Source organism: Dasypus novemcinctus, chromosome 5 (assembly GCF_030445035.2).
Source record: "Dasypus novemcinctus isolate mDasNov1 chromosome 5, mDasNov1.1.hap2, whole genome shotgun sequence".
Taxonomy (NCBI): Eukaryota; Metazoa; Chordata; class Mammalia; order Cingulata; family Dasypodidae; genus Dasypus; species Dasypus novemcinctus.
Window position 1 is genome coordinate 132,815,358 of NC_080677.1, and position 16,066 is coordinate 132,831,423.

A 16,066-nucleotide genomic window follows, 5' to 3' on the forward strand; every position below is an offset into this window, starting at 1 on the left:
TGGGCCAAGTCCGCTTCCCTATAGTTCCTTTTGGATGCACTCGAAGGTAGAAGTATGAAGTCCTGCAGTGGTTTAAGGAAAACAATCTATAAATATAATTCTAGTTATGTAGTTAAGAGTTTGTCTCCTTAGATTCCTGCTGGAGTAACTGCAGCCTGTGTAGTTACAAGGTACAGTCTTTAACGTTAGGATTTCATAGCCTTTTGAGGAAGCAGTGCTTTTTGTTTTTATTATTATTTGTTTGCTTTTTGACTAATCCCCCAAAATATTTTAGTAAGTTAATGTGTTTTAGTTAAATCTAATGTTTCATCTATAAAGTCAGTACTGTGTCCTTTTTCCAAATTTGCAACTTGTTGTTTCATTTGCCCTGATCACCTCCATTCACCTTCCTAAGAGAACATTTTTCACTTATAAACTTTGTACTTTTCTATGCATGAGTAAGTCTTTAATTTAAAAGGTGCTGACAGCTAACATGATAGCACTTTGATGGATGTGTGAATTTCCTTTTGAACTGTTGTCATTTCCAGCTCTATTCTGGTATTACTATGAGTGGGTCTTGCTTTGTTTTCTTTCGTTTCATTTTTAATTTTTTTAATTGACACGGGGTGAGATACCTAATAGTTCCTGGCTCAAGAAGTTGAACCATCTAGATTTTGGCGGAACCTTGTGCAAAACAGTTTAATTTTTAAATGGGGCTTAATGATGCTGATTTGCTTTGTCCTAATGTTTTGGGTATTTTAGTATTACTTTTATATTATTTCACACTTTAGAAACATGAAGTGATATGTAAGTAATATGTCTTTGGTGATTGCCTTTCTGGATATGACTTATTTGGGAATTTTTTGCCTTGTTTGTTCATTGAGAATATTTTATAAATGCTTTGGACTCTTTAGAAAGAATTCTTCCAGAAGTTGTGTGAGGGCTTCATGAAGACCAGATATTAACAAAAAACTTTTAAAAATTCTGTTTTATACTGTATTTGGCTGCTTGTATTGTCTTATAGGACATTGTGAGGAGACGGAAACCCTCTTATTTAAATTCTTTTAGTTTATAAACTTGAAATGTATCTGTTCAGTCTATAGTAGTACCTAGGACAGATTTAATCTTTGTTTTGAAATTAGAACTAGTTTTTCAGGCTGCCTATTTTTAATAACAAATTATAAGATCTTTGGGTTAAAAAAAGAAAATGTAATTTTAGAGTTGGAAGTGACTTTAGATGCACCATCATGATACATGTAACATTTGTATTTTCCTCATAAAAAGTTAGTGCCTGAAAAAAAATTTACCAAACTGAAGGCCATCCAGCACAAAGGTGAAAAAGTATTCATTGACTTGGCAAATGAGTAATCAGCTGTTTTTCCCCAGTGGTTTTCTGAGCACTACCTGTTTGCCTGCAGTTTTGCTGAACCATATTTTTTTATTCATTGCTATGCAGGTATCTTCTTAGGTTTGAAACTGTGAGATGGATATGTAGGGGTACTAAGTAAATAGTTTACCATGTCCTACCAGTGGTTTGGGAAATGGTGACTGTGAATTTAGTTGATCATTTGCAAGTGTATGTCTTTTTTTCTTTTTTAGGGAATTGAAAATGGCACTTTACCTATGCTAGGTCTATAATGGGAAGTGTGACAATTCGATATTTTTGTTATGGATGCCTTTTTACATCTGTGACCTGGACGACTTTGCTCTTTGTTTATTTCAACTTCAGTGAAGTGACTCAGCCACTTAAGAATGTGCCCATCAAGGGGTCTGGGCCCCATGGGCCATTCCCTCAAAAATTCTATCCTCGTTTCACTCGAGGTCCAAATCGAGTATTAGAGCCACAATTCAAAGCAAACAAGATTGATGATGTGATAGATAATCAGATTGATGACCCAGGAAAAGGCAACATGAGATTCTCCCCTGAATTGGGTAAGTGGATTTGATTGTTACTAGTAGCCATTTCAAAGTATTTAGTCATTGTTTAATTATATTTTCAATGATAAATTGTTCAGGGGATTAGAAACATGTCTTTTATCCCTTACTGATTTATTTTGTTCATGTTCTAGGATTTTTGGCAGACTTCAATGGAAGTTAGAGTTTGATTTGTCCAATTCTGACTTATGCATTTTATGATGAGTTGGGAGCAACTAACAAAGTCTAGAGAAGGAGAAAAAAGAAAAACAAAAGGAAAGAAAAAGAAAGACTGAAAGGAAAATGGAACCTTTGGGAGAAATTTTAATTGCTAAGATTATTTAATGAGGAAAAGAAATGGTTGAAAGGTGACTTTTTAACTTACTTGAAAGGTAGATTTAATTAAAGCAGATATAAGGCATTTGAATTTATAAATAAACTGGAATTACTTGCATCTAATAAGACTTCTACTTAAAAGAGAATTATTCAAGGACTGGAATATATATATTCCAGTATGGAATCTTAGTGTAAAATAGAAGCCTTTTTTTTCTCTCTATAAAAATTATATCCATTCAATTTGGAAGCAAGAATCTACTCTAAATGTTTTTTTTTTAAGATTTATTTATTTATTTCTCTCCCCTTCCCCCCCAACCCCCCGCCCCAGTTGTGTGTTCTCTGTGTCTATTTACTGTGTCTTTTTCTTTGTCCGCTTCTGTTGTCAGCGGCACGGGAATCTGTGTTTCTTTTTTTGTTGGGTCTTTTTGTGTCAGCTCTTCATGTGGGCAGCGCCACTCATAGGCAGGCCACACTTTCTGTCACGCTGGGCGGCTCTCCTTATGGGGCGCACTCCTTGCGCGTGGGGCTCCCCTACGCGGGGGACACCCCTGCGTGGCAGGGAAATCCTTGTGCGCATCAGCACTGCTCATGGGCCAGCTCCACATGGGTCAAGGAGGATGGGGTTTTGAACCGCGGCCCTCCCATGTGGTAGATGGATGCCCTAACCACTGGGCCAAGTCTGCTTCCCCTCTGAATGTTTTTGAGTATTACAATTCTAGAGGCCTGATTTAACAAATTTTATTTTAAGGGTTAAATGATCCATTTTGGTTACTTCACTATGTAAAAAATAACTTTGATCTTGTCATAGAAACAACAAATAATAAATAATTTAGGAGTAATAATGTATAGCAGGAGATTTTGAGAGGTGCATAGAATATAAGTAAATGTTCGATAATTTTCCATTTTGTTCTAGATTCAAAAAAAATAAAATCAGCTTCCAGTGTTGTAGAATTTGTGAGAGGTTCAATTATTTGCATATAGACAGGCCAAGACTCAGGAATGATTTTGAGAAGGAAAAATGGTTTATTGATGGCTGGCGGGACTCGGGAGCTTCCTGTTGCAAACCCTAGCTCGGAACAAGATTTTCCAGTTTCTTTTATACAGAGAGGAAAGGTTAAATGGTCCTTTTGTTTCAGTTCTCAATAGGCTTGAATTAGCATATATATCTTCCAGATCTTAGGTAAGCTTTTAGCCTTCTTACATTCTAGATAAGCTTTTAGCTTATCTTAGTTTGCATTTCCCCTGAATATTCAAAGTCTATAGAGTTTACATTGATAAACTGTTTCCTGGGACTGGAGTCAGTGCCACGGTCACCACAGGCAGGACTGCAGCCTCTTATCCCACACCCACAAGTCACAGACAGCTTAGGTTATCTCTTAAGAGACAAAGAGCCTCCCACCCATAGCCCACATCACCAGGACTTAATGAGTTTTCTAATATATGAAGTCTGAAGTATTTAAAAATTTAGATGAGAAATCAGAAGACAGTACCCACTTTAATTTTTTTTTTTTTAGGTACCAAGAAGTGAACCTGGGGCCTATTATATGCAAGGTGGGTGCTCTACTGTTGAGCTACACCTGCTCTGTCCCACTTTGTTTTTTTTTGTTTTTTTTTTGAGGTAATGGCACTGGGAATTGAACCTTGGGACCTTGTATATGGGAAGCCAGTGCCCAACCACTGAGCCACATCGGCAACCCTGAGTTGGCTTCGTCTGTTTGTCTTATTTTTGCTTTTTTTAGGAGGCACCAGATACCAAACCTGGGACCTCCCACATGGAAAGCAAACATACAACGGCTTGAGCCACATCTGCTTCCCCCACTTCAGTTTTTATGAGATATATCTTCTAGTGTTTTTCAAATGATTAGACATTTTTAAAGCATTAATGGAAAGTTTCCCATTAATGGTAAAATTTAATAAGGAAGTCAGCTCTTTATTTTGGTAAAACTTTTTAAAGGATGTAACAATGGGTTTAACATTTTGAATGAAAAAAAATTTTTTTTGAGGTATTGGGGCTGAAGATTGAACCTGGGATCTCGTATGTGGGAAGCTGGCACTCGACCACTGAGCCACATCAGCTCCCCTGAGTTGGTTTTTTTATTTGTTTGTTTGTTTGTTTGTTTGTTTTTTAAGGAGACACCAGGAACCAAGCCCTGGATCTCCCATGTAGGAGGCAGGAACTCAAATGCTTGAGCCATATCTGCTCCCATTTATTTGTCTTTGAAAGAAGTAGTGAGAGAATTATAGATACTCAAGGCAAAAAAAATGATAGATACTCAAATTGCCTAATGAAAAATTAAATTTCTTATAGAAAACCTTGAAGAATCTACACAAAAACTAAATAGTGTGCTAATAAACAATTTCATCTAAGTTGCAGGGTACAAGAAAAAATCTGTTTTATTTCTATATACTTAATAAGTTACAGTCCAAAAATGAAATTAAGAAAACAGATCCATTTATATTAGCATCAAAAAAACAATAAAAATACTTAGGAATAAATTTAACCCAGCAGGTGTAACTTTTGTACACTGAAAACTACAAAACATTGCTGAAAGTAACTAAATAAGACCTAAGTAAATGGAAAGACACCAGATTTCTTGGATTGGAAGACAGTATAATGAAGGTGCCAATACTGGGAAGTGGACTTGGCCCAGTGGTTAGGGCATCCATCTACCACATGGGAGGTCTGCGGTTCAAACCCTGGGTCTCCTTGACCCATGTGGAGCTGGCCCATGTGCAGTGCTGATGCGCGCAAGGAATGCTGTGCCACGCAGGGGTGTCCCCCGTGTAGGGGAGCCCCACGCGCAAGGAGTGCGCCCCGTAAGGAGAGCCACCCAGTGCAAAAGAAAGTGCAGCCTGCCCAGGAATGGCGCCGCACACAGGGAGAGCTGACACACAAGATGACGTGGCAAAAAGAAACACAGATTCCCGTGTTGCTGACATCAACAGAAGCAGACAAAGAAGACGCAGCAAATAGACACAGAGAACAGACAACCGGGGTGAGTGGGGAAGGGGAGAGAAATAAATAAATAAATCTTAAAAAAAAAATGAGTGGACTAAAGGTATTGGGGAGGATGTGGAGAGATAGGAATGCTTTTTCACTTCTGGTAGGAATGTAGAATGGTGCAGCCACTGTGGAGGACTGTTTGGCAGTTCCTAAGCAAGTTGAATATAGATTTACCATGGGACCTGGTAATACCACTACTGGGTATATATCCAGAAGAACTGAGAGCAGTGACACAAACAGACATCTGCATACCAATGTTCATAGCAGCAATATTCACAGTTGCCAAAAATGGAAACAATCCAGGTGTCTTATCAGTTGATGAATGGATAAACAAACTGTCGTGTATACACATGATAGAATATTATGCAGCCATAAGAAGAAATGAAGCTGTAAAGCATATGACAACGTGGATGAGCTTGGGGATCATTATGTTGAGTGAAGCAAGCCAGACACAAAAGGATGATAATATAATCATACAGATGAAATAGCTCATCTGTATGATTGCGCTATTATGAACTAAATATGTTGTGTGAACCCATGAAGCTAATAATTATAATAATAGGTCACCAAAAAATAGAATGAAGGTAGACAGTGGAAAGCTGAGGGTTAATATGTGAAGAATTGGTAAAAAAGCTGTTTTGTAAATCTTTGGAAATGAATAGAAATGTTGAAAGCATATCATAGTGTTTGTAACTAGAAGTGTTATTATATGGGTATGACAGTGGTTGAAAGGGAAAGGACATGTATATTACTAGAGGAAAAATACATACCATGAGACTGTATACTAGAGTGAAACCTCATGTGAAATATGAAATGGGTAATATTGCATATATAAGACTTTTTATAAAGTAATAAATACAAATAAACTAGAGAGCAAGAAACAATAGCAGGTATGTACGGCAGGGGAAGCATAGAGAGATTGAGAGGTGATGAGTGTTTGCTTTTTGTTTTTAATTATTACTGGAATAATGAAAATGCTGTAATAATGATTAAAATGATGAATGCATAGCTGTGTGATTATTCCAAGTACCATTGATTGTATACTTTGGATAGATTTATGCTTCATTAATGTGTATCAATAAAATTGATTTGTTTAAATAAAAGGATCCTAAGAATATCTTAAGAGAAACTGTATGCCAACAAATCAGGCAACCTAGGTGAAGTGGAAAAATTCCTAGAAATGTGCTAAGTACATTTTAGGAAGATTATCAATAATAAATTTAAAACTAAATAAACATTTTCTGATTTAATCTTCAATTATAAAATTAATTCGCTTTGTAATTAATTGAGGTTTTGCTCTAATTTTATTTGAGCAGGGGAGGGAGAAAGGTAAGCTAAAGTGATCCTTTAGTATGGGATAGTTTTTCATCAAGAGGTTTATTTTACAGTACACAGTTGGTTTCTTGTTATTCACAGTGGTGATGTTTATGGAGTTACTGTGAACAGTGAATTAGTGAATACAAAGCCTTTGTTCCTAGGGGAAATACAGGGTTAGGTTGCTGCAAGCCTCTGGTTGCAATGTTTACATCAACCAGTCATTGTCTCTGCTTAATGACACCTTATTTAATATATATTATTGATTCATTAAAATTGAACTTTGGACCAGGAGTACTATAATGAAAGTAGGTTATCTAACACATATGCATCATCTCCACAAAGCACATTACAACCTTCTGGAACTTAGGAACACTAGAAGAGCACTTCAGCCCTATGCTTAGGGATCACTTCAACAGGGAAATCACCAACCAAAAGAACAAAAATACAAAAAAACATGGCACTAAATATTCTGGGAAAAGACACTTGTTTATAGTATAAGAGTTCAAACAAGACTGTAGAGTGTTGCCTTGTTTGACTTAAGCTGGGAATGTGCACGTCAGCTGATTCAAATTTTCTGCCACTTTGTGTGTGTGTGCAAATGACCATGAATTGCAGTCATTATTGATTTAGAGGTTGCAAATAAATTTTAGTGAGTAGGTGAATTAAAAAATACATAATCTGAATAATAAGAGCAAACTGTAATTCTTTCAGTATTCAGTGTGTCCTCTGTTGGATACTTGTTGAATCAAGGAATATCGATCAAGAATCTTCTTTATATTCAAGGCTCTATTCTGGGTGCTGGATGTCAAGCGATTTTTCTTAATTTCATTTGTGTTTTCAATATACCCTAAGTCCCTCCTTTCATGGAGTTTCCATCCTTGTATAAAAGACTACTTAGAGCTTTGTTCTTTTGTATTAAAAAAAAAAATTAAAAAATGGATGTGCTCCAGCTTTAAGGTTCTAAAGAGAAAACATGCATAGTAAGAGTATTTCCCAAAGTAGATACGGGAACACTGGTCAGGTGTTCTGTGGTCAGATAAACTGGGGAAACACTGCATTCTATATTCCATCCCTGCCTACGTGGATATCCATAAAGCATTTAAAATATTAGAGGATCAGAGTTGTCTTGCCATTAAAAAAACAAAAAACAAAACAACTACTTGACGTTAAAAATTCAGTATTTCCCCAATTTTTTTGACCATAAAATCCTTTTTTTTTCTTCTCTTCTTTTTGACATCTGTTACTATCTAGTGGAATTAGTTTTCCATGAACAGACTTTGGGAAATGCTGTTACAAGGGATACGTTTTGTGAGGAGAGGGTAAAGGTTTGATATGGGAAAAAGAAAAGGGGACCTTTCATTCGAGGTAAAGGTAAGATTTTGGACAGAATATTAGAATGTTAAATTATAGTGATTTTGATTAGATCTGTGGAGGAATTTCGTGACTGTGAAGTTGATTAAAGTCTGAAACCAGAGAGATTTTGGAAGCTCTTTTTATGGAAAGATTTATCAGGAATCTTTTTTTTTTAGGGGGTTTGCCTGTAAATGGGGACTATTTGAGGTCTGTTTTGCTTCTATAGTCTATTGCTTTTATAGAAAAAACATCATTAATTTTTCCCCCGGTCACAGGTAGATTTTCTTATGAATACATAATAAAATGTTTTTAAGATTATGGCTGTGTCATTTTTGGTTAAAGTACACTTGACTTTGAGCTAGGCTGGTAAGAATTTGACCTTAACCTCAATTCAACTCTTGAAACTGGAGTCAACCTAGATTTGAGAAACATGGCTATATTATTATCTAGTTATAGTAAGATAAAGGTAAGATTTTCTTAAGATCATAATATCATAGCACTAATTTTGTTAATCCTTTCCAGATTTAATGTACTGACCATAACTTCTTTCTTTTGCAGGTATGATTTTTAATGAACGTGATCAGGAATTGAGAGACTTGGGCTATCAAAAACATGCCTTTAATATGCTTATCAGTAACCGCTTGGGCTACCATAGAGATGTGCCAGATACAAGGGATGCAATGTATGTTCCTTATTTTAAATTTCTGTTAACTTACTTCAATAGCACTATGCTTTTAGTGTTAAAAGTCATGAAGATGGCATTAATATTTTGCAGTTACACTTTGTTATTTAGCATACCTGAAAACATAAGACAGATTTCTATTCTCATAATACTTAAAGCCACAAGGTCTGAGATTGTTCTTAACAGAGTTCTAGTGCTTGCTGTGTCTTTTTTTTTTTTTTGCTGTGTCTCTTAAAATTTCAAATTGTGGGAAAGAGGAGGGAGGTGTTAACTGCATGGAATTAAATAATCTTCTGAACATACGTTTATTTAAAATGTTTATTGGATTCATAGCAAAAAGGAATTAAAATTAGTAAAGAATTTTACTTATAAAATCATTCCGTTTTCAGTATTTTTCTTTCCTTCATGACTTAATTTGCATGGTCAGCCATTCAGTCATTTCATAGGCAGACATTTACTGACATTGTGGACATTGTATTAGGCCCTGGAAATAGAATAAAACAGTCTTTCAAAAGTCTTCTTAGCTTCTAGCAGGAGAGATAGATAAGTAAATAGGTAATTGTAATATTACATGAATAAGGGCTATATTATATATAAGGAATTGATCAAGTAGGGACACAAAGAACAGAGTGATCAGGGACAGCTTCCCAGAAGAGGGAATAATTGAGTGGTGACTCATGGGAAGGCTTTTCCATATATAGGAAATGGCATATGAAAAGCTTTGAGGCATAAAACTATTCGATTTTTTTAAGGGACTGAAACATAGTTTACTTTGGCTGTACTGGGAGAATGGCAGGAGTCTGGGAGATAGGCAGGGCACAAATATCAGAGGGATTTGTATACCATATAAAAGAAGTAGGGTTTTGATTTTATATTTTAACTAAATGGTTTCCTTGTTTTAAAGCCACCTGAATTAGTCAACCAAAGGGGTGCTGATGCAAAGTACCAGAACTCTGTTGGCTTTTTTATTGGCAACTTTATTTATTTACTTATTTGCTTATTTTTATTTCTCCCCTTCCCCTTCATTGTTTGTGCTCGCTGTCTTCTCTCTGTGTCCTTGTTATGCGCTCTGTGTCTATTTGTCTTCTCTTTAGGAGGCACTGGGAATCAAACCTGAGACCTCCCATGTGAGAGAGAGGTGTTCAGTCGCTTAAGCCACCTCCACACCCTGCTTTGTTGTGTCTCTCATTGTGTTTCCTCTTTGTGTCTCCTTGTTTTGTCATCTTGTCTCGTCTCACTGCGCCAGCCCATCATGCCAGCCCCGCGAGTCAGCTTGCTGTCTTGCTCATCTTCTCTAGGAGGCAACGGAAGCTGAACCCAGGATCTTCCATGTGGTAGGCGGGCGCCCAAATGCTTGAGCCCTCTGTTGACTTATATAAAGGGTATTATTTGGGGTAGAAGCTTACAGATACCAGGCCCTAAAGAGTTCAACTTAAGGTACCATAAGAGGTACTTCCTCACCCAAAGTCAGTTGCCTCTTGTTGAAGTAGGATGGCAGGTGATGTTTACAAGGGTTCAGTGTTTTCCTTCCTCTTAAGGCTCTATGGTCCCAGTTTCTTCTGATCTCAGCTGTAGACTGGCATAAGACTCATCTCTCTTCCCGGGGCTGGTCTCTTTCCGGGCTTAGCTGCTCTGTTCTTTCCATAAGGCCAGCTGTGAACTCTCAGGCTCATCTCTCTTCCTAGGGCTTCAGGATCCTATATAATGAGCTGTCTCTCTTCCTCTGTGTTCTGTGTGTTTACTTCCATGCGAGAGTCTGTTTTATCCCCACCAAGGGCGTTGGGACTGAACCCTGCACACCCTAATGATGTGGTGAAATAAAAGCCCTAATCTTGATATAATAAGGGAAAAGAAACTTCTGAATCTAATACAATCTAATATGCCCAGAGGAACAGACCAGTTTGCGAACACAATCCAGTATCTAGTTTTGGAATTCATAAACAATATTAAACTGCTATATCACTTAACCCATTTTTATTAAATAGTTGCTTACATAGAAGCTTTTCTCATATATTGAATATTATAGTTTACTTAAATCTTTTTCTGTTATTAGGCAAAAACAAAATTTTCAAGTAAAAAGTTTTGTATTTCCATTTGAAACGTCCTTGAAGAGAACCACATAAGCTTAGAATTGCTACATTAAAAACTTGTAGGAGGAAAACTGATGTGGCTCAAGCACTTGGGCTCCTGTCTACTATATGAGAGGTCCAGGGTTTGATGCCCGGGGCCTCCTGGTGAAGGCAAGGTGGCCTGCGTGGGAGTGCCGGCCGACACGGAGGGCTGGCGCAGCAAGATGACACAACAAAAAGAAATACAGAGGAGAGACAATAAGGGATGCAGCATTCCAGGGAGCTGGAGTGGTGCAAGAGAATGATTGCCTCTCTCCCACTCCAGAAGGTCCCAGGATTGGGTCCCAGAGCCACCTAATGAGAATATAAGCAGACACAGAAGAACACAGAGTGAATGGACACAGATAGATAAATCTTTAAAAAACAACAACAACAACAACTTGTAGGAATTTCAGCAAAAATAACTCGCATATTTATGTAATTTACGCACAAAAAAAGAAAAAGGTTTTTTAACTATTGACCTAAAAAAGGCATGGTAGCAGAGGTAAGAGAGAGAAATTATTCACAAAACATAAAACTCTTGAATAAGAAGCCTCATTTTATTAATTTTTTTCATGTAATGTTATTTACAAACATTCCATGAGTTCAACAATTTGATCCATTTTTCAAGATTACATTTCTGAGAACATTCCTCTTCATTGCGTTTTTCATGGATGAATGAAAACATCCTTTTTCTTTTAAAAGATTTATTTTTTTATTTATTCCCCCCTCCCCCTGTTAGCTGCTCTCTGTGTCCATTTGCTGTGTGTACTTCTGTGACCACTTCTATCCTTACCAGCGGCACCAGGAATCTGTTTCTTTTTTGTTGCGTCATCTTGTGTTAGCTCTCCATGTGTGCGGCGCCATTCTTGGGCAGGCTGCACTTTCTTTTGCGCTTGGCGGCTCTCCTTACAGGCCGCACTCCTTGCGCATGGGGTTCTCCTATATGGGGGACACCCCTGTGTGGCACGGCACTCTTTGCATGCATCAGCACTGCACATGGGCCAGCTCCACACGGGTCAAGGAGGCCCGGGGTTTAAACCGCAGACCTCCCATGTGGTAGGCAGACGCCCTATCCAAGTCCGCTTCCCCATCCTTTTTCTTAAGCATCTGTTATCTTACTATAAAGAAAGGTATAGCAAATCCAGACCCAAAGTACAAAGCTATCATTTGGTAACCATACTTGTTTTCCATTGAAAATGTTAGTTTCTTCCTGGGCCCTCCTCAGAGTGGCTCCTGCTTAGCACAGAGGCAGTGACACTCTACCTCAGCCTGGTGCTGTGGGAGCCTCTGCCAAAGGCTCAGAAACCGAGGGTGGAAGAATGGACACTTGTTCCTTATGCTTTCACAACCTTGTCTCCAGTGTACAACTCTTAACTGCTTTTTAAGAAAATTTTTGTTATCATTTTAGAGAGAGTCTAAACAAGCAGACAGTAATATTTAATCAATAGTAACCTAAAACATTTGAGTCTTTTAAAATAGCAGAATTTTCTCTTATCTTTACAGATGTAAAGAAAAGTTTTACCCATCTCATCTTCCAGTTGCTAGTGTTGTTATTTGTTTCTACAATGAAGCTTTTTCTGCCTTGCTTCGGACAGTACACAGTGTAATAGATCGTACTCCAGCACATCTTCTTCATGAAATTATCCTAGTGGATGATGATAGTGATTTTGGTAGGTAATATTATAACTGGTAATATTGAATCTAAGCTCTCTTTCGCTTGGTATGGACATATATCAACAAAGCAAAATACATTTGCATACAAATTCATAGCATTGAGGCTGAACCAACTATAAATACATGCTTGCCCATTGATTATTATAGGACAAGTTTGAAGAAACTGCATTATATTGGTCATCTGTTTACAAATTGTACTGCCCAAATTTGGCCCTTGAAAATTTTCCCTTGGCTTGCCTTGTAAAAAATATTTATGTAAATATAATTATAGATTCATAGTACATTTCAAAGTGGTCCTGTTTACCCTTTACCCAGTTTTCCCCTTTAGGTATATCTTACTTAACTATGCATATCAAAACTAGGAATCTGACATTGGTAAGATGCATGTGTGTACTCTGATGCCATTTTATCACAAGTTGAGATTCACATGACCACCACTGCAGTCAGGACACAGAACTACTGCCACACAACAGAGCTCTCTCTCATGCTACCCTTTTAAATTCACACCCAACTCCCTTGCCTCTACCATACTTAATCCCTGACAACCTCTAGTGTGTTCTCCATCTCTATAATTTTGTCATTTCAAGAATGTTGTATAAGTAGAATTATACAGTGTGGGACATTTTGAGATTGGCTCTTTTCCATTTACCATAATGCCTTGGTTTATAAAAAATTTCCCTAATCTACTACACCAGTTGTACCCCAATTAAAAGTGGATTGTGTTCTGATAGTCCTGTTATTTGAAATGTTGCCTTGTCTTATCTATAGCTACACTGTTTTGGAGATTTCACAGTAACTCTAAGTGCTTTGCATTTACTAGTTATTTTTGAATCAGTGTATATGTATTTGGTAATAAAAGGAAATATAAGTAATATAATCACAGAACATACAGAAAATAGAGAAGACATCAGTCACAGTTACTGTCAGCATTTTGGAATAATTCTTTTACATGGATCTTTTTTATGTTTTTATAATTAAATATTTTTATTTTAATCCTGATTTTTTTTTTTGCTTGCATTGTATAATAACCATTTTCCATGTTGCTAAGAAGATTTATAATTTATGGCAGCATACTTGGGACATGATATAATTTATATAACCTTTATTTTGTTACTGAATTATTTCAAATGCTACCCTTTAAAAAATACTATGTAAAGCTCAGTGATGAATATCTTTTTTTAAAAAACTTTATTGAGGTCTGATTGCCATACAGTAAAATAGAAAAGTTTAAAGTGCACAATTTGTTAATTTTGAAATGTGTATATACCCATGAAACTCACCTGATCAAGGTAATGAGAATATCCTATCCACCAACCCCCAAAATTTCCCTAGGCTCCTCCCTCATGTAATACTCTCCCTCCCCTTTTTCCTCATCTCACCATCTTAAAAATCACTTTTTGGTCACTATAAGTTAATTTGTATATTCTAGAGTTTTATATAAATGGAAGTATATAGGATTTACTACTTTTGGTCTGACTTCTTTCACTCAGCATTACTAATTTGGGATTTGTTCATGTTTTTTTTTTTGTTTTTTTTTTCACTTTTTTTTAATTTTTTTATTTTTTTTATTTATTTTTATTTAATTTCCCCCCCTCCCCTGGTTGTCTGTTCTTGGTGTCTATTTGTTGCGTCTTGTTTCTTTGTCTGCTTTTGTTTCTTTGTCCGCTTCTGTTGTCGTCAGCGGCACAGGAAGTGTGGGCGGCGCCATTCCTGGGCAGGCTGTACTTTCTTTTCACGCTGGGCGGCTTTCCTCACGGGCGCACTCCTTGCGCGTGGGGGCTGCCCCACGCGGGGGACACCCTTGCGTGGCACGGCACTCCTTGCGCGCATCAGCACTGCGCATGGCCAGCTCCACACGGGTTGAGGAGTCCCGGGGTTTGAACCGCGGACCTCCCATATGGTAGACGGACGCCCTAACCACTGGGCCAAAGTCCGTTTCCCGTGTTCATGTTTTTGCATGTATCAATGCTGCTTTTTTATTGACTGAGTAATAGTTTATCTTACGGCTATACCACAATTTATTTATTCACCTCTTAATAGTCATTTGAGATTCTTCCAGTTGTTGGCTCTTACAGGTATTGTTGTGTATCTTCATTTACAAGTCTTTGCTGAACATATTCTCTTGGGTAAATACTGTAACCAGTAGAATGGCTGGATCATATGGTAGATATCTTTTGATTCATTTACTTTTAAAATTAAGGCATGAGAAACAGATGTGAGGATTCCGAATGGGTCACAGCTGGAGCAGCGCCCCGAGGAGGGAGCATCGGTGGTCCTGGTCCACATCCCAGGAGAGATGATGCAGGCATGGAGAAAGGTCCAGGTCCCAGGAGAGGTATCAGAGGAGGAGTCACTCTTGATCCTGCACAGAAGACACTCAAGACACTCCAAATCTCCAGGACAGCACAGATCTACATCTCCTTCCCCTCTGTCACTGAAAGAAGAGATGAGGAAAAGAAAGAAAAGAAACAGCAAAAAACATCATATTACTGAGGAAGACTTACAAGGCAAAACAGAGGAAGAAATAGAAATGATGAAGTTAATGGGATCTGCCTCCTTTGACTCCACAAAAGGGAAGAAGATGACGGCTCTATAAATGCCTGTGCCATTAATGTGTCTCAGAAGAGGAAATACAGGCAGTACATGAATCGACCTTTGGATTTCTCTGCAATGTTGCATTTCATATCTTGAAAATTGGAATGTTATAGAATGATTTTTTCCCTCATCTTGGTCAAAGGAATGGATTTTGTATTTTGTATTTAATATGCACCAAAAAACACGCTCTTGGTTCTTCCTCCTCTTAATGAAGTGTGTAGTACACTTACTTTGCCTCAAAAGAAGGAAGATGAAATATTTTTATTCTTGTCGGAAATGTCATTTGGGTCAATTGGCAACCTCCTTTTGTTTGTCCTTATCCCTGTGGAAGCTGTATACTGACTTCCCTACACTTTTGTCTTGACTGCTTGTTGGGACTTTTTTTTTCCCTTAACAAATCAATTTTATTGATACATACTAATAAAGCATAAATTCACCCAGAATGTACAGTCAGTGGTATTCAGTATAATCACATATTTCTGTATTCATTACTTCACTATGCTTAGAGCATTTTCATTATTATTATAATAATACTTTTTTAAAAATCACCTTTCAATCTCTTTGTGCTTCCCCTCCTGTACATAGCTGCTATTTTTTTTCCTTCTCTCTAGCATATTTCTATTTCTGTTTTGTAAAAACAGGCTTATACAATATCACCCATGTTCGTGTTTTACATGAGGTTTTACCATCTTATATAGTCCCATGTTCCAGTTTTTAGTTTTCCTTCTAGTATATGACCTTAAATGTGCCCTTTCAACCACTGTCATACCCATACAGCTAGTTACAAACACCATGATATGCTTTAACCATTTCTATTCATTTCCAAAGATATACAAACAACCTTTTTACCAGTTTTGCACAGATTCACCCTTACCTTTCCATTCTTAACCATCCTTTTCTGGTGTCCTATATTCTAATTATTAGCTCCATGTGTTTACACAATAGATTTAGTTTATAATAGCATAGTCATATAGTATTTGTCCTTTTGTGTCTGGCTTCCTTCACTCAATATAGTATTCTCCAGGTTTATTCTTGCTGTCATATGCTTCATGACTTCATTTCTTCTTACTGCTGCATAATATTTGTTAGGACTTTTTAAAA

General features: G+C 37.2%; 1 protein-coding gene and 1 pseudogene across 14 annotated transcripts in view; both read left to right on the top strand.

The window, feature by feature from the left end:
- GALNT11 (polypeptide N-acetylgalactosaminyltransferase 11) overlaps window positions 1-16,066 on the top strand; it is a 92,831-nt gene that overhangs the window by 39,441 nt on the left and 37,324 nt on the right. For 13 of the 14 annotated variants that reach the window (XM_004476303.4, XM_058298025.1, XM_058298017.2 and 10 more), the window contains 3 exons: window positions 1,579-1,911; window positions 8,462-8,585; window positions 12,200-12,366. In XM_004476303.4, the coding sequence (XP_004476360.1) occupies window positions 1,617-1,911; window positions 8,462-8,585; window positions 12,200-12,366 (586 nt within the window). In that variant the 5' untranslated portion in view covers window positions 1,579-1,616. Of the gene's footprint in view, window positions 1-1,578; window positions 1,912-2,125; window positions 2,262-8,461; window positions 8,586-12,199; window positions 12,367-16,066 lie in introns of those variants that run through there. The other variant, XM_058298030.2, reaches the window with a different exon arrangement.
- Window positions 14,599-15,203, top strand: LOC105744453 (U4/U6.U5 small nuclear ribonucleoprotein 27 kDa protein pseudogene; annotated as a pseudogene).